This window comes from Phalangium opilio, unplaced genomic scaffold (assembly GCF_054372755.1).
Source record: "Phalangium opilio isolate 3A_F unplaced genomic scaffold, DU_Popi_V2 ptg000070l_1, whole genome shotgun sequence".
NCBI classification, from domain to species: domain Eukaryota; kingdom Metazoa; phylum Arthropoda; class Arachnida; order Opiliones; family Phalangiidae; genus Phalangium; species Phalangium opilio.
In genome coordinates, this window is record NW_028324182.1 from 4,407,603 (window position 1) to 4,425,358 (window position 17,756).

Consider the following 17,756-nt stretch of genomic DNA (forward strand, 5'->3'; position numbering starts at 1 on the left):
ACTCCATGGAGTAATTTTCTTGGAGCGAGAAGGAAACTTTCTTTCCATACCTTCCATTGTCCTTTTCCATGGAGTAATTTCCATCCCGCTCCAAGGAAATTACTCCATGGAATAGGCCCAGGGCTCTACATAAGGATAAACGGTATTACTCCAATTAACGTCGTCTGCTTTTAACGCCTTGAGGGTGTAAATCTCTCGGGAGAGAACTTTGTTCTTGAGTAACCGAACGAAATTTCTTTCTTCGATTCGCATCATGGAGTCAAGATCGTTTCTTGCTCAGCTCTTGGAAATCAGACCTTCCGATGACGATCAGCCATTTTTCTTTTCGCCGTCAAGGAATGAATCCAGAATCTTCAATCTAGAGCTCTTTTCCGCCATTGAATGTTCTTTTGGAATCGATTCAGCAAGGCCATGTTGGAATGAATAAACTTGTTAATGCGCAGCAAATGTAAGCCTTTTTAAATAGCTTATTGTTTTAATAAATTATGTAGTTTTAAATGAAACAGGCAGTTAATTATTATTATTATCGTAAATTCAGTCTATTAAATAATAATTTTGAATTAATATTAAATAAACCACGACCACGAGGTTAAGATATTTGAACAAGGCTTAAGAAATTTAACTTCAATTATTAAAAATAATTTCTTAGCAATATATCGCCAGTATTTCGCTAATTATTTAAATATATGGGATTATTTCTTGAAATCATTATTTTGTTAGGCTTAAAGTAGCACTTATTTTAAAATTAGGCATTGCCTTAATATTTGTAATTAATTTATTTTAATTTTTAGACGCGAATGATTTTCTTGGATAAACTGTTGCTGGTCATTCAGAGACGTTTTCAAGTACACTTGGAAGTTCATCCGATGTTAAGGACCCACAACCCAGATGACATCTTTCTTGGATTTGGGAAACACGAGGCCTTCAAACTGATTGGACCGTGAAGTTTTTCCGCCAGATAACTTAATTTTTAAATTTAATCGGTAACTAGCCTAACTTAATTTTATTTTTAAATTTAATCGGTAACTAGCCTAACTTAATTTTATTTTTAAATTTAATCGGTAACTAGCCTACCTCATTTAATTTTACGCGGTCAAATTTTAATTTATGGAACGCTTTAAATTTTTTTTTGTAGAAAATTTTTGTAAACACCTCAATTGTTTTTTTCTCAATAAAAAATTTTGCCTTGCCTCACGTTCTTTGTTTTCTTTAAAAAGTTTCGATACTGGAGATGGTTTGAATTTTTTAGGGTCTGGACTGAGGGTAGTATTTTTGAGACCCTTTTTAGGCTTTTTTTTACTTTTTAAAACAACTCTAGGCTTTTTTTTATTTTTAAACAATTTGATCGTTTTATTTTTGATATAAGCTATAAGAAGCTTAAAAGAGGGTCCCAAAAAAATAGGCTATCTGTTTAGAGCAAAAAAATTCAAACCTTCCCTCTTAATCAAATAATTTTTAAGAAAACAAAAAGTGGTTTAAGGCATAATTTATTGAACAAAAAGTTAAAAAATTAAGTGTTTACAAAAATTTTCAACAAAAAATAATATAAAGTGTGCCGTAAATTGAAGTTTGAACGTGTAGAAAGAAATTAAGTAGTTGCAAATATAATTCTAATAAAAATTTTCTAGATTCGGTGATGTTCATCGCATCGCATCTTGGTAGAGAATGATTGCAAGGCCACCAGAGGTTAAAAACATCTTGTATCGCAAATCCAAGGAAGATGTCATCTGGAATGAGCGTCTCTAACAATGGTTGAAATCATTTGCTAGGAAACTTCTCCGAATGACCAGCAACAGAATATCCAAGAACGTCATCGCGTCTAAAAATGAAAATATATTAATAATAAATATTAATAAGAATTGGAGGGGCCTAACAAAAAATAATTTTAATCAATGGTTTTGTTTCCGTAAATTATTGAAGAAAAACTTTGTAAAATATTCCCCAAAACAAAATTTAAAAATCACACTAAATATTAAGCCAAATCAGAATTAAAGGGCTACTTTAAGGTCCTAGCAAAATAATAATTTAAGAAAAAAACCAAGTAAAATATTCCCATAAATATAATGTAAGAATCGCACTAAATATTAAGCAATTTCCATATCAGAATTAAACGGCTACTCAAGGTCCCAACAAAGTAATAACTCACGGAAACAATACCATAGATTAAAATAATTTAAGAAAAAAACTACGTAATATATTCCCGTAAATATAAATTTAAAATCTCAAGCCTTAACTTCGCGTTCGTGGCTCATTTTAAAATTAATTTGACTTAATCTCCATAATTAATGATAACTTATTAACAGTTAACCCTAATTAATTTAAACCATTTAATTTATTAAATAGGCCGTAGTTCATTATCTAAAATAATTAAATACTGCCACGAATGAAATTTTAGAATCTCAAATCTATAATTTACGCGTAATAATTCTAAAATACCCTCGTTAATTTAAATTAAAATGACGGCATAAAGTAAAAACTTGAGATTAGTGCCAGACCCGGATAAATATTTATAAAAGGTTTAGCCTAGCCTAGTGCAACCTTTTCTGGCCCCGTTAAACCATACGTTCCTCATTTTAGGTAATAAAGTTTCGCGCCGTTAAATGAGACCTAATTGGCAAACAGTCGAGGTTTATTATTTAAAATAGATAAGGATTTTAATTTCGCCTAATATGAGCCCAAGTACTTGATTTAAGATGTTTTAAATTAAGCCTTGTCTAACTGACCTCGTGTCTGGAAATTTCTTCATATTGTAGTTAATTTTCAACAAATAAACATAATTAACTAACAATTAACTCTACCTAAATAATTTAAACTCTAAAATTCAATAAAATAATAATATGCTAGCTGGATGGCTTTGGATTATTGAAAGACTTTCACACATACCGTACTAGGCTTAGCCTTTCGCGTTGACTTCAACGTTCTAATGGACATTCAATGGCGGAGAGCTTAGAGTCGCGTAAAACGTGGCTTTCCATCCAATACTGCCTTCGAAAGTCAGGATTACGAGGAGCTGATCAAGGAACGATGTTGACTGGTCACCGGCGCAGAGAGAAAAGAAATCTGGACAAGTGGCGTCCGAGTTTTATAGTAAATTCCGTCGTTGGGGGCGCTTTGAAGTGTGACGTGGGCGCTAATTCAAATGAGAGAACACACCGTTAGGCCTATATAACAGCGCCCCTAGCGGAAAATTTATTCATGTTTTAGATGTCAGTAAATACGTAACTACGTATACAGCGCCCCTAGCGGCAATTTATGAGCTATATATTGCTAACACGAATGTCTACCACAATTTTATGATGTTTTACATGTCAGTAAATACGTAACTACGTATACAGCACCCCTAGCGGCAATTTATGAACTATCTATTGCTTACACGAATGTCAGGCAGAATTTTATCATGTTTTAGGTGTCAGTAAATACGTAACTACGTATACAGCGCCCCTAGCGGCAATTTATGAACTATCTATTGCTTACACGAATGTCAGGTAGAATTTTATCATGTTTTAGATGTCAGTAAATACGTAACTACGTATTAAGCGCCCCTAGCGGCAATTTATGAACTATCTATTGCTTACACGAATGTCTAACAGAATTTTATCATGTTTTAGATGTCAGTAAATACGTAACTACGTATACAGCGCCCCTAGCGTCAAATGTGTGAATTCTTAACTATTCGCTCATATCAAGTAAAATAATAACAACACGTAGCCAATAAGTTACCCACAATCCCAATCCCGTTTAAAATCGCTAACAAGTTTTTAGTGAGTAGCCCCTCGATGATTACTCGTAATCCAGACGCACCATTAATCCCCATCCATTTTAAATCACCAATGAATCCCTATCCTTTTTAAAAATCAGCAATAAAGGAAAATTTTCATTAGTGAATAGCCCCTCGACGCGCTGCCTTTAACAGTGCTAAAGTGATTACCATATTCCCAATCCATTTTATTCTAATTAATGCATTTTAAAATGCTATGTATGCCTGTAACTTAATTAATTGACAAGAAAAAGAATAAAAAAAGAGATTCATTAAATCGACGAACAATTTATTTATTCTATACTACATTTATGAAGTATAAACAAAAGTATATAGATATAAAAACAAAAAAAAACTTCGTTGAAGCTTGCTCGCATCGTGTGTTATGAGAAGCCCTCCTTTATCACAGAATGGCGTCGACCCCGTCCCTTCTGCTTGGCACTGGGAAGAAGACGTCAATAGGCTCATGATGCGGCAGATGCTTGTATTTTTCTTTGAAATTAGAAAAGATCATTTTTAAAACATTATCGTCATAAACACTAGTATTAATACTTGGAATGCTTTAATTAGCAATTTAATTTTATACTGAAACTCAGTAACAAATATCAGAAGTTAAAGCTAGGTTCTGTGAGGAAGACCGTCGTTTGCCCCGCGGTTCGGACAGCCCCTTTAATATCCTGAGAAGTATAACACTCGACGCGTACTCGAAACCATCTCCCTTGTTAGTTTAAAGAATTAACTAACCCACAACCCGAACAACTAAGATACAGATTTTTAGCGATATTTGAGAAACCAAATAATTTAAATTTTAAACTAAATCCTGTATGGCACCCGTGTTTTAGCTATACGTAATATAACGCTACCAGTTTTAGCTTCAAGATTGTACAACCTTAGTCCTAAATGTCCATTCTGCGAGAAAAAGCTATAGGGAATATCAAACATATTTTTTAACTGTGGAATAACGCAGAGATTTCTAACTAATATTATAACTTTAAACAGCATAAAACACAATAAAACAGCATAAAACGCAATAAGACAGCATAAAACAAAATAAAATAGCAAATAACACAATAAAACAGCAAAGAACACCATAAACCACAATAAACCACAATAAACCACAATAAAACGACATAAAAACACAAAACACAACATAAAACACATTAAAACAGCATAAAACACAATAAAACAGCATAAAACACAATAAGACAGCATAAAACAAAATAAAATATCAAAGAACACAATAAAACAGCAAAGAACACCATAAACGACAATAAAACGACATAAAAATAAAATAACACAACATAAAACACATTAAAACAGCATAAATACACAATAAACCGCATAAACACATATTAAACAGCGTAAAAACACAATAAAAAGGCATAAAACACAAAAGAACAGCATAGAACACAATAAAACAGCATAAAACACAATAATGTAGCATAAAACAACATAAAAACACAATAAAACAGCATAAATACACATTAAACAGCATAAACACACAATAAAACAGCATAAAACCACAATAAAACAGCATAAACACACAATAAAACAGTATAAAACACAATAAAAAAGCATAAAAACAATAAACAGCATAAAAACACAATAAACAGCATAAAAGTACAATAAAACAGCATAAAACACAATAAAACAGCATAAAAACACAATAAATTAGCATAAAAACATAATAAATTAGCATAAAAACATATTAAACAGCATAAAAACAATATAACAGCATAAAAACACAATAAAACAGCATAAAAATGCTCTAAAACAGCATAAAAACACAATAAGACAGAATTAAAACAGGGCAACATTGTCTCTATCGCCGTTTCACCCGACTGGGCTTTTAGTGATTTTTGACCTTAGGCACCGTTAGATAAGTTTGGTTTTTTCTGTACTTTAGTCTTAACCGAGCCTACGTTATCATCACGAAGTGACGTATTAAAACTCCTGGTGACTGGTGCAGTGGTGACGGTGAGGCGCTGCAAAACCGAATGTAGTCAATTTATTTATTTATTTGAATCGGTTCAGGTACAGAAAGTGACTCATGGACTGTAGGATGTGCAACTCCCTATACTGAAAAGTAGACAAGTCGATACTAGAGCCGCCTGGCTACCAGCGCTGGAAACACTCGCGTGAAAATTAAAATGTACTGGACATGTGTCATACTTATGGAACCTAGCTTATGGTAAAGACTACCTACAACCAGAAGGGGATAATAGAAGAAGTGTGACACACAGTATCCTCTTAATACTTTAGTTATGTAAAGTCATTCTTCCCAGGCTCACCCCCTTTTTTGGCTCTCCTGCTCATCAAACTTCAGATGGGCATCGCACCTTAAGGTGAATTCTATAACTGTTTGGCACCAAATCCCCAGCAATCAACCACAAACCTCGTCTTGGGGTAGTGGGCCAAAAATCCTCAAGCGCGACTTGGCAATTAGTTAAGCTCTTAGAGAGTAACGATGAGGGAATTATTTATCGCGTATGTGATTCAGTTTAGTAACCTTTCTCCAAATGTTACGATGTTGGGAAGAATGACGTTACACTTACCCCGCATTGTGCTACACTTCTCTCGAAGAGAAGTATTATATACTTCTGCTACAACTTACAAGCAGAACACGCCGTTATCAGGAGTTCATAATAACCCCCTTCGGGGGGGGGGGGTTATTATGAACTCCTGCCGTTATCTAACCAAACTGTCAACCCTCTTTGATCTAACAATAATAACACGTATTGTTAACCCTTTAATTACTTTTGATAAAACACTTCAACTAAACCATGACCAGGCAGATTTAGGATTAGGATGACCATGAATCTATATAACTAGTTGTATAGGGAGCTAACAGTTCTGACCCTGAAACGTCACACCCTTCTATCTCTTACTGGAGTTTCATCCCCCCTTATGGTTGGAAACAGTATTCTACGCGCAAAAATGCCAACCAGAGAGGGGCTGAGTGACGTCTATCTCTTCGCCCCAGCCAGTTGTTAGCTCCCTATAGATTCATGGGCGGGGGAAATCATAGATTATAACACGTGATCCTCTTATCCTCTACTCTCAAATAACTGGATATAATTTTTATAAACCGTTTTTTATTTCATCCCCAAAGAGTCACTCTTGTATAACATTTGAAAATGAGGGCTGCTGATTATGAAAATGGACCGCCAAAAAACATTTTTATCGGCAACGCGCCAATTCCCATTCTTCGACCGAAAGAAATTTTAATCAGAGTGATCGCCAGTGCCATAAATAGAGCTGACACGTTACAAGTTAAAAATGACCAAAATGTTTTTTATCATTTTAGAGTTCGCTTTCAAAATAATCAAAATTCTTACAGCGTCAAGGAAAATATGATCCTCCAGCTGGGGAAAGTAAAATTCTTGGCCTTGAAGCCGCTGGATTTGTCCACGAACTCCATCCCGAATGTGAAAAGCCATGGAAAGTAGGTGACAAGGTCATGGCTTTGCTGTCCGGTGGTGGTAACGCCGAGTTTGTCGCTGTACACGAAGAACACGTAATGCCAGTACCATCTGGACTGAGCTTTGACCAAGCAGCGGCTATCCCCGAAACATGGCTAACCGCTTATCAACTATTACATATCGTTGGTATAATGATTACCCACCTCTAAAATAACGCGTTATTCATACCTTACTTCAATTTTTAGGGAATGTTCAACCGAACGACTTTGTTTTGATTCACGCTGGTACAAATTAAAACAATTGACATTATTTCTTTAAAAAATACGAATTAAACGATAACTTTCAGGGGGAAGCGGAGTGGCAACAGCGGCTATTCAACTTTGTCAACTAGCTAATGTTAAATCGATAGTAACGGCTGGTTCCAATGAAAAAATTGACGTGGCAAAGTCATTGGGAGCTATCGAGGGAATAAATTATAAAGAGAAAGAATTTGCGCAGGAAGTTAAAAGTATAACCGATGGAAAAGGAGCTAACCTTATTTTGGATTGCATCGGTGGTAGTTACTCCCAACAAAATCTAGAAGCCATAGCTTTTGAAGGTCATTGGGTCGTTTACGGTTTAATGGGAGGCGTAGATGCCAGTCCCGGTCTTCTAAGATACGTTTTGGGTAAAAGACTTAAAATAGAAGGCACAACTTTACGAACCAGAAGCAAAGAGGTCTTTTAGCTTTTATATGTATTAACTACATTTTTCGTCAACCTCAAAAATTTTTAACGGAATTTTCCGCTTATTTATTTTATCGCAGTATAAAGCGAAACTCGTTAAAAGTTTCGCGGAAAATATCTTGCCTCATTTTGAAAGTGGAAAATTGAAACCGATAATAGATTCGGTTTTACCTTTTGGAAAATTGGGTGAAGCTCATCAACGCATGGAAGACAATAAAAATATTGGAAAAATAGTTATACAAATTCAAAGCGAAGAGACTCCCGTCTTAGTGACGGAAGATGTTTGATTTACTTATGTAATTTGCATAAATAATAATAAGGAGATTAAATATACTTTCATTATCTTAAATTTTTATTATTTGTTCTTATTTTTTTTTTATCCACTGAATTGGGTGAAATTTACATCGAAACATATTTATCTTCATTTAAAGGGGGGATGAGGGTTTAAAACCAGGTAATATCGTATCGTTACTTTGGTGCTGCCATTTATTTACAAAGAATATAATACCCGAGGAAATTTATATTTGTACAAAACAAACTAACAAAGGGGATTGATTACTAAGTAACGCTATTTCTCGTAAGCGACATTATTAATTTAACGCGGCGAAATGTCTAATTTAGTAATTTTTCGAAATAATTTACACCAATCAAGAACGAAAATAAACTGGCTTAAAACAACGAGTTGAAATTTTCAACTCGTTAAATTTTTCAACAATGCGACGAGATACGATACCAAAAACTGCAGTCATTGATATCTCTTTTTATATATTACCCTCAAATTTACAATTATCTACAAACCAAATTATTTATTTACCTTTCTAGATAAATTAAGATCAGCACCCCTTTTAATTATTTTCAAATTAAACCGCTCTGCTAATTAGAAAAAAAAACCAATTACAAATCCTACTCACCAATAACAATTAATAAATTAATAAATTAAGAAGAGTTAAATCATTTCCCCCAAAAATTTATTATTATTATTATTAAGTTATTTAAGTTTTTAAATTCAATATAAAAAGAAAATTATTTATTAAAATTGGATTTTAAATAGAGGTGTGCGAGTCCTCATTTTTAGGTTTCGAGTCCGAGTCCGAGTCCTGGAAAAGCGGACTCGTCGAGTCCTCGAGTCCAATTTTGCAGGACTCGTCGAGTCCATCGAGTCCTTAAAACATGGTTTCGAGTCCATTTTCGAGTCCAAAAAACATGGTTTCGAGTCCAAAATTCTTAATCCGAGCCCAAAATTCGTCAAATTTGCTCTTAAAACATTCTGTTTTTTTTTTCTAACTGTTTCAAAACTAAACATTAATAGTAATTTTAACTTTTTTAAATATGAAAACGTTTTTATCAGTAGCTGATAAAGTTGGCTATTAAGAATTGGTAAAGAAAAATGGACTCGACAAGCCCTAAACGGGTAATTTTAGGCCTTGGACCAGGACCCGGGTTTTCCAGGACTCGTCCTAGGAAGTCGAGTACCCGTCATTTTCGAGTACCCGCACAGCCCTAATTTTAAAGCTTTAGGTAACGCGTGTCACTTTTTTTTAAGATGTTCAACGCGCATCTTTATATTTAAATTTTGAACTCTTACAGAATTCTAGCGGAAAGACTACAAGTTACAAGTTGATCCCCATCTTTTAAAAATATTTTACTATTTAAACTGTTGGTTTTTTTTTTATACTCTGTGTATATGGAATTGAGCTAAAAACAAAAAAAAAGTATATAATTAAATTAATTAAAACTTTTTGGTTTGAGACTAATGATTAATTAAACTGAATAAAAATGGTTTTAAAAAAAAATTAAGCGAATTAAAAGCGAAGCTTACGATTAAAGCCGCAGCCAGCTTAAAATGTAGGCGAGAATTGACAAAATTGTTTCCACATCAATTTTGTTAATTTTCGTACACAACTTTCGGTGATTCATAAATTTAAGAAAATTTCATGAAATTAAATTAAATTGGAGACGTTTCACTATTTCTTTGACACAAAGCTCGGTATACTATTTTTTTGAGGGAAGAGATGATAACGGGTTATTGTAAATAATAATATTAGATTAGACACAACCACGGTAAACGAGACAACCTAAACAACGTAGACCTATTATCTTTAAACTATAATTTATTCCCCAATTGACTTAATTAATTTGTTAACGATTGATTTAATATAAAGAATTTGAATTAAAAAATAGTGTAAATGTAAAGTTAACAACATTTCAAGAAACCCCCCCCTCCCCCAAAAAAAGATACGTTAAATTAAATTTTCTATAATCATCTCGATCTTTTTTTCATTTTGTCGCAACTACGATTGGCACATTTCCTTTTTTTTTTCTTTAAATATTAATATTTGTTTTTTTTTTGTTATGAATTACGCAAAAAACCCCCACTAAAATGGACGCAATTCAGCTTTATCTAAACTTTCATTTTTTTTGTTATATAATGTATTCACAAATCTGCGCTAAAGTAATACTGAATACGCGTATAGTTGGATTTTTATATATTTTTTTTTTTTTTTTTTTTCAGATATAGCATCACAGCACCTTTAAGGCAAGTTAGTTTTCATCCATTTTACGAAGTGTGTCGCATTTGAACAACGCAGATTAAGGATAGCAACGTGGCAAACAACGCAACGGAAGACAATAAAGTCACTGATTGCACGTGCAAGGTTTCGTTTAAAAGGTATTTTTGTTTGTTTGTTTGTTTGTTTGTTTGTTTTTTATTTATTTTTTTTATTTCGAACGAGTATCAAAGCTCTATCGTTTTTTATTTATTTATTTATATAGACACTAAAGTTTGTCATTTCATTTTTGAAAGCGAGGGGATGTATACGTTACGTATATATATTTAGAAATTAACGAATTAACGAATTAATGTACACCGCTAAACTGTACTTTGTTTCACTAAAGAAAGTGTGCTACCTGCGTTGAAAATGTCAGTATCGTGATCGTGCGGCACCACCGAATGAGAGTTTGTGATTGGCTGCTGATTAGCGGAGGAGGAGCTTCGAGTCTCGTTAATCATCGGAGCGACTATGGCAACCGGATTACGAAGCTCAGTGCCTAAATAACAAATTTTATAAAGTGTTTTAATTTAATTTTAAACGTTTGATCAAATTTATCAACTAAACCTACCGAACATTGCGCAAACTGTCAGAAAATTTTATAGCAGCGTTAAAGAAAAGTTTAAACGATATACATTATAGGTTTATCTTACGAGAAAAAAAAAATCTAATTTCACGGAAAATGCATCACTAATTAAGTTACTTAAAAGTAAAAATTTGATAAGCATGGGCGAATACCACTTTTTTACTATCGAGACGAATATCGAATACCCAAAAATTTTCTTATCGAATACCGAGACGAATAATGATTTTTTAATCGAATATCGAATATTAGGCCTACCATTCGCGAATATTAAGCCTACTATTCGCGAATATTAAGCCTACTATTCGCGAATATTAAGCCTACTATTCGCGAATATTAAGCCTACTACTCGCGAATATTAAGCCTACTATTCGCGAATATTAGGCCTATTATTCGCGAATACTTGTCGAATATCAAGGCCTGTTATTGGCGAAGTACTAAAGGAGGTTGTTAGTAACAATTTTTTACAAAATATTTATTCGGGAATGAAAATGACTATGCTTTTAGTGAAAGTATATTTTTAGGGGTTAATATTTCACATTTTGTACACATCTTGGTACCAAAAATAGCGGAGTTAGGCCTTGGCCCTTTACGAAATTGGTTGTCGAATATTTATCGAATAGTAAAGTCGGTATTCGATATTCGTACGAATAGTAAAAATGGGTTCAAACGAATACCGAGACGGTTATTCGTCTCGATATCGATATTCGATCGAATTATTCGTTTTAGACGAGTATTCGCCCACCCTTAAAAAAATTTCATTTTTATATTGTTGGTTTAAAAATTAATTTACGTCGAATTTTTATATTTCTATGTTAAAAAAAAAAAAAAGAAAACAAACCAGCTCAGTAAGCCATTAATAAACCAAAACTCATTAACGTAAACCATTCCGTAAATTAACATAATTAACAAACGAGATAATCTTAAAATTAAAAAAAAAAAAACGAAGTTCCATCGTGCACGAGTGAATAAAAGGGTTCAACTAAAATACTGTAAAATTCATGCACGTTCTGCTGTGCGCTATTTTTTCATTAGAGGATAAAATACTTACGATTTCACTTCCAGTTCTATGGAAGGGAACAAAACACTATCGACCTAAAAATCAGAGATTACCCTCTGAACTTCCATTTCTTTTTATCATGTAGTAGGAAAAGTGTGGTACTAAAAGAAACTATAGACTATCGGAGGTTTATTTTTTTTTTTTTTTTTCGTTTCAATATCTAAATCTTTAATCCGACTCCTGAGCTGGTGGTAGTGGCGTTAAAGGGACTGCAAAGAAGGCATCGGCGGGTGGGTATAAATTATTTGAAATACGTCACAGACATCACGTGATACCAAGATACAAAGGCTCCTCATGGAATGGAACTAGTTAACATCTAGTCCTTGTTTTTCGCGAGATTGCAGCGCCAATTAGCCTTATTCCTGATCAGCGCCATCTACCCATAGCGGTGACTTTGAGAACTACTGTAAGCGGCAAGCCAATCAGATGTCGCTAAAATCTGGTGACGTCATTTTTGGTAAGACCCGAGAGTGCCAGTCAGTGACGTCACCAGATTTTAGCGACATCTGATTGGCTTGCCGCTTACAGTAGTTCTCAAAGTCGCCGCTATGGGTAGGTGGCGCTGATAAGGAATAAGGCTAATTCCATTAAGTGGTAATTTTCGAAATAAAACGAACTAAGCTTCTTTGAACCACCCACGCCTCTCCTCGGTCACGTGGTGCCTCTGACGTATTTCAAATAATTTTTACCCACCCGCCGATGCCTTCTTTACAGTCCCTTTTTAAGATTATTTAATATTGTGCCAGGAACATTTAAGAAAGAATTGGAAAATCCAAAACTACAATTAACTCAACTGTCTTATTTATTTTTTTAATCAGTTATATTTTTCTCTTTAAATATTATAAGAGCAAACGTGAAGGGATACCAATAACAATTAACTGTTGAATTGAAAAAGGAGCATGCTACATTAGCGTGCAATGTAATTTGGGAAAAACCAATTTTTTCCAAAATGATTTTTAATTTTTTATACACTGGCGGCTTTGGGTGGTAAAACTTATATCGGTAAATATTAGGGTTAAATGCAATGAAAAATTATCAGGGTGTGACAAACAACACGAACGATATTGAGTATAAATACTAGAAAATCGTCGCTGACATTTCATTTTTCTCTTCAATTCTTTCGCTAATCCCCCCATAATTTTGACTAAGAATAAAGTAAAAAAAGAGTCTCACCATGATGTCCAGAATGATTTTGATAAGAATTATCTCTAATCATGGCGTGGTAACTCCCGTTTGTCGTGATATTTGTTGAAACTGGTCTAGCAGTCGCTATTAGAGGCTCTACAGGAATTACCGTCGAGTTGCTGTTAGAATTCTGCTAAATAAAAAGGAGGATGTTGAAAATTATCCGGTAGGTAATATTAATTAAATAATTTTCGGGGGTTAATTAAATAAGAGAATTGTACTTTAGGTGGCGCAATCCTGACGGTACCATAATTTCCTCGAGGAATGCCTTGCCCATCTGGTACTACGATACCCCTCCTATCTATCAGGCTTAAAAAGTAATTATTCCGATAAGTTTTCGCTTCGTTTTTTAACATAAAATTTTGTTTGTACCGTACCTAGGGGGTGTAGGACCGCATAAAACTGATAAACAATTAAGAAAAACGGACCCGTAACTATAAGGGTTGAAAGTATCTTGACCTCTTTTAGACGAAAATGATCCTTTAATCTAAAGAGTTCATTTTAAATTTTAGTAAATAGACCGATAAATTGAATTTTATTAGAGGTGTGCGGTTAACCGTTTCAATCGAATAATTCGATCGAATACCGAACCGAATAATTCGATCGAATACCGAACCGAATAATTCGATCGAATACCGAACCGAATAATTCTATCGAATACCGAACCGAATAATTCGATTCGGTATTCAATAAGCCCATTTTCACTATTCAATTCGAATATCGAATACCGAACTGACTATTCGGTTAAAGTTCACTACCATAAATTTAGGTCCTTGGCTCTAGAGAGACCCACCTTATTTTAGAAAAATATCATCCCAATTTTTTTTGTCTCCCATCAAAAACTACCAGCAAGTGCATAGGAAAATTTTAAGAAATACTTGACCACCAATGAGGAGGGGTATTTTGAAATTTAGGAGCTTCTAATGTTCTTCTCCTTGCTTTGTATTGACTATTGGCGAATATTAGGGTTACTACCCGATTAACCGCGAATAGTTGGCCTAGTATTCGCGAATATTAGGGTTAAATATTCGCGGTTACTAGGCTTAACTATTCGCGAATATTAGGGTTAAATATTCGCGGTTACTAGGCTTAACTATTCGCGATTAATCGGGAAGGAAAAAAAATTACCAAGGCCCAACTATTTGGTATTCGATTTGGAATAAACTATTCGATTCGGTATTTGATAAGGAAAATTTTTTGGTATTCGATAACCGGTTCGATACCCAAAAAGTGGTATTCGCACACCCCTAAATTTTATTTTTGGGTCTCACATCTTCGTTCGTCGTTTGGTTGGAAGTTGTTAAATACGTATGAAAGCCTGCCAGTCCCAAGATTGACCAGACGGAAAAAAAACAAATAACTCCTTCAATTACAGTGATTTTTAGCGTTAAGGTAAATTTTAAGAGTTTTATTTAAGATTAGATTAAGAGAAAAAAAAGGATATCTAGCTGGAGAATCTTTCACCGCGTCGAGAAAACTTTGACTCTCCTTGGATACTAAAGCGAAGTTAAAATATCATTTAAAACCCCAAACAAATAGCGGTATTTTAAGTTTGTACAAAATCTGACGGTTTCTTTTGAACGTTTATCGAAAATAAAATTGAGTTTTTGACTTCTTAAACGTGAAATTTCAATATTACTAATTTAATTTAATTTTATAATCTAACAGGTCACTCAAATGAAGTTTCCTTTTGGCTAGGTGTGGTTTTGGGTGGGTGGGGAGGGAATGCAAGTTTCGCGTGTGCTATCGAAGTAAACAGTACCCGTGTTTTTGAACTAGCTAAGGCAATATACGGACGGTGTACATTTAAGTTCTTCTATGTACGTGCTTACTCAAAGAATTATAGCTTCAACTCAATCAATATTTAAACACAAACATACAAATCACGCGGGCAGTTAGGTTGTACTGTTCTTACACGTTATAGAATAAGAAATAATATAGATTTAGGCGGAACGTTCGTTGAAGGCGCGGAACTCAGGGGTTTAGAGGGAAAAACCTTTTTAGAATTTGAAAATTCTTTTACCCTGAAGTAAAAAACGAACCAATTTACAATTCGCACAAAAACCTATACAGATTAACTTCGTTCTAGTCTTTAAATTAGTTAGTGTAAGATAAAATTGTTGTTACTATACGCTCTTGTACCCTCTTACTCTTTTCAAGCTGGCAGTGGAGGAGATAAGGTTAACAGAATTAAGGGAGCTGTGTGCGGTGCGGATCTTTTACTATCCAATTTCTACAAAAGCTTGTTTTTAGTGTACACAAACACGAACAGACTCACAAATATAAATTCCAACATTCTATAGAAAACGTATCTCACAGAAATCAGCAAAAACAATTGAACCTATACAAACAACGTATATCACAATTCAGCGTGTTGGAAGACTACTTTATCAATTTTTATCCCCTTTGGCATTGTAATAAAAATATTCCCCATCCTTAGACAAATTAACTTGGTTTCCGTCTTTAAATTAGTGTGAGGTAAAGTTGTTACAATACGCTTCTTGAAAGCTCCAAAGTGAACACTATTATAATACCAATTTCTTGCTTTCCCAATACAAGCAGAAAGCTGCACACACTTGTTTTTCGCAGCACATGGGGTCCACAGACAAACACGCACACGCACACAAACTTTATCCCAAAAAGCAGGTCTGGTTACTTAACCACACCTAGCTATAAACTATAAACTATAAAGTTCAGCAGGTTTGTACAAACCATAAAGAAAATAAGATGATCGAAATAACCTACACATTACTAGATGCGTTATTACGCATACAAAAATAAAGACGCATAAAAATGCCAGGGACATTATAAACATGTAAAAATAACGGTAATTGCGTTTTCCAACGCAATTGCCCACCCAAGGGCAGTGATGATCAAAGCGCTCTGAAAACAATATTCCATCATAATTACGTGTTTGGAATTTTCAGTAGAATTGAGTATTTTTCATTACCGACGCAATTATCGCAGAGACTACAATGAGAGGCCCTAGGAGGACGAAATATCTTGCAAGTAAAACAATATTTTAATTTGACAGTTTGACCTCTGATGACTATTTCTTTCGTCCTGGGTGGAGGACGAAGAGTGGGTGAACTAGATCCATTTGGAACTTCTTTGGTTTTCAAAAATAACGGTAATAGATTTAGTTTGGTAAGGAATTTATATAACAAGAAAATGACGTTTATCGCACCAATTTGTTTTTCTATATCAGCCGCTTCATCCGGTGTCGCTCTAGGAATGATTCCAGGATCGCTAAAACTCGTTCTTAAAAGAGTTGATAGTGCAAAAAGGAACAAAACTGCCGAAGTGACTGGCACAACTGGATGAGTGTTTTCCCATAGAAAAGGACAGCTACGGTAAATTGTTTTCAAACAAATCAGGTTTACAATCTACCGTTCCTGAACTTGTATTTATAAAATAACTTACTCAAATACAAAAAATAAAGTGCACGTAACTACTATTAGACCAACTGTAAAATAAAACACTCCCGTTTGTTTGGCCATCATAATCCGCCCATCGCAATAAAATTTATTTCGGCCTGGAAAGGCCTGCCATTTTTTGGTCACTTGTGGCATTTTGTTTTCAACCTTGGACGGTGAATCTCCAACCACTTTAGAATAACTTTTTTCTTTTATCATGGGTCGCGACCTTTTGCATTGCCAAATTCTTTCCAATTTAAGGCTCAAATTTAACAGAATTCTTTGCCGGTAAATGTATTAAAAGTAGGAAAACCAAGAGGCACAATGTCTTTTGAAAAAGAAAGTTTCTCGTTGAAAACGTTCTCCCATGTAGCTGAACAAACTAGAATTACACCAATAATTTCCTAAATTTCAGAAAATGACTAGTCATCCAAGTTTTAAATAACAATGTTGCTAATACTACAGGAATATTTCTTCTCACACTTCGCGCGTAAAAACTTCAACCTTAAATTGTTCAAAAAATCACAGGGTCGGGTGATTTTTTTTAAGAGGATATTTTACACAAACCTAGCAACATCTTAGCATTATATATATTACACAATCAAATTACTTTTCATAGAACTAATTATTTACATAATTTTGGTAATTGGGATTAAATTAGTTTATATTAGTTTATATTTTGTTAAGAATTGAAAACTCTCGACCCATTTTAAGGCTATAATCGACCATAACATGCACATAAACAGTGATGCTGGGTGAGTGGCTTTAGCCTGTACCATTACGAAATGACTGTACTGACCCGCCAAGGCTTAGGATGCGAAGAAAAACAATAGGAGAATATAGGACGTAACAATGATAACATACCAATTGACGCAGCGCCCTTGTCGTTTCATGGACATTTTGGGCCAGTAAAATCGATTAAACGTTGAAATTATCCATTGGGAATTTATTTCTAACACATTTACGAAACAATTAACGCTTACTTAACCGTAATTTTCCGAATAAAGGGTGTTCACTAGAACAAACTTCCGATTACCGTGCGGCGAATGACTTTGATCT

The 17,756-nt window shown here is 34.2% G+C and overlaps 2 protein-coding genes and 3 long non-coding RNA genes across 11 annotated transcripts; 2 read left to right on the plus strand and 3 right to left on the minus strand.

Moving 5' to 3' along the window:
• Window positions 1-8: 8 nt before the first annotated feature.
• LOC149661173 (uncharacterized) lies at window positions 9-1,192 on the plus strand. The gene is made up of 2 exons (XR_016368799.1): window positions 9-448; window positions 792-1,192. It is a non-coding gene; the product is annotated as an uncharacterized LOC149661173 (long non-coding RNA).
• A 278-nt stretch (window positions 1,193-1,470) lies between these two features.
• Window positions 1,471-3,160, minus strand: LOC149661174 (uncharacterized). Its single transcript, XR_016368801.1, has 2 exons — window positions 2,884-3,160; window positions 1,471-1,819 (listed from the first exon to the last, which is right to left on the minus strand). It is a non-coding gene; the product is annotated as an uncharacterized LOC149661174 (long non-coding RNA).
• Window positions 3,161-4,025: 865 nt separating this feature from the next.
• On the minus strand, window positions 4,026-5,817 carry LOC149661175 (uncharacterized). Its single transcript, XR_016368802.1, has 2 exons — window positions 5,680-5,817; window positions 4,026-4,249 (listed from the first exon to the last, which is right to left on the minus strand). It is a non-coding gene; the product is annotated as an uncharacterized LOC149661175 (long non-coding RNA).
• LOC149661176 (quinone oxidoreductase PIG3-like) lies at window positions 5,580-8,253 on the plus strand. Of its 3 annotated transcripts, XM_089842603.1 has the most exons (7): window positions 5,580-5,734; window positions 5,792-5,948; window positions 6,870-7,029; window positions 7,098-7,365; window positions 7,425-7,463; window positions 7,526-7,896; window positions 7,985-8,253. In XM_089842603.1, exons 3-7 carry the CDS (start codon window positions 6,895-6,897, stop codon window positions 8,189-8,191), a joined length of 1,020 nt encoding a protein of 339 aa, XP_089698729.1. In that variant the 5' UTR covers window positions 5,580-5,734; window positions 5,792-5,948; window positions 6,870-6,894; the 3' UTR covers window positions 8,192-8,253. The 3 variants fall into 3 exon arrangements, with proteins under 3 accessions (XP_089698729.1, XP_089698731.1, XP_089698730.1); XM_089842605.1 differs by lacking the exons at window positions 5,580-5,734; window positions 5,792-5,948 and adding an exon at window positions 6,361-6,492; XM_089842604.1 differs by lacking the exons at window positions 5,580-5,734; window positions 5,792-5,948 and having other exon boundaries at window positions 6,542-7,029.
• Window positions 8,234-17,754, minus strand: app (Palmitoyltransferase app). 5 transcript variants are annotated; one of them, XM_089842599.1, is made up of 13 exons: window positions 17,562-17,754; window positions 16,705-17,079; window positions 16,469-16,629; window positions 16,232-16,390; window positions 16,027-16,164; window positions 14,726-14,777; window positions 14,553-14,655; window positions 13,659-13,768; window positions 13,503-13,590; window positions 13,270-13,414; window positions 11,025-11,039; window positions 10,812-10,952; window positions 8,234-9,599 (listed from the first exon to the last, which is right to left on the minus strand). In XM_089842599.1, the coding sequence occupies exons 2-13, from the start codon at window positions 16,914-16,916 to the stop codon at window positions 9,574-9,576; spliced, it is 1,350 nt and encodes a 449-aa protein (XP_089698725.1). In that variant the 5' UTR covers window positions 16,917-17,079; window positions 17,562-17,754; the 3' UTR covers window positions 8,234-9,573. The 5 variants fall into 5 exon arrangements, with proteins under 5 accessions (XP_089698725.1, XP_089698723.1, XP_089698724.1 ...); XM_089842597.1 differs by having other exon boundaries at window positions 8,234-10,952; window positions 17,562-17,753; XM_089842598.1 differs by having other exon boundaries at window positions 8,234-10,952; window positions 13,270-13,411; window positions 17,562-17,752.
• Between the last annotated feature and the right edge of the window lie 2 nt (window positions 17,755-17,756).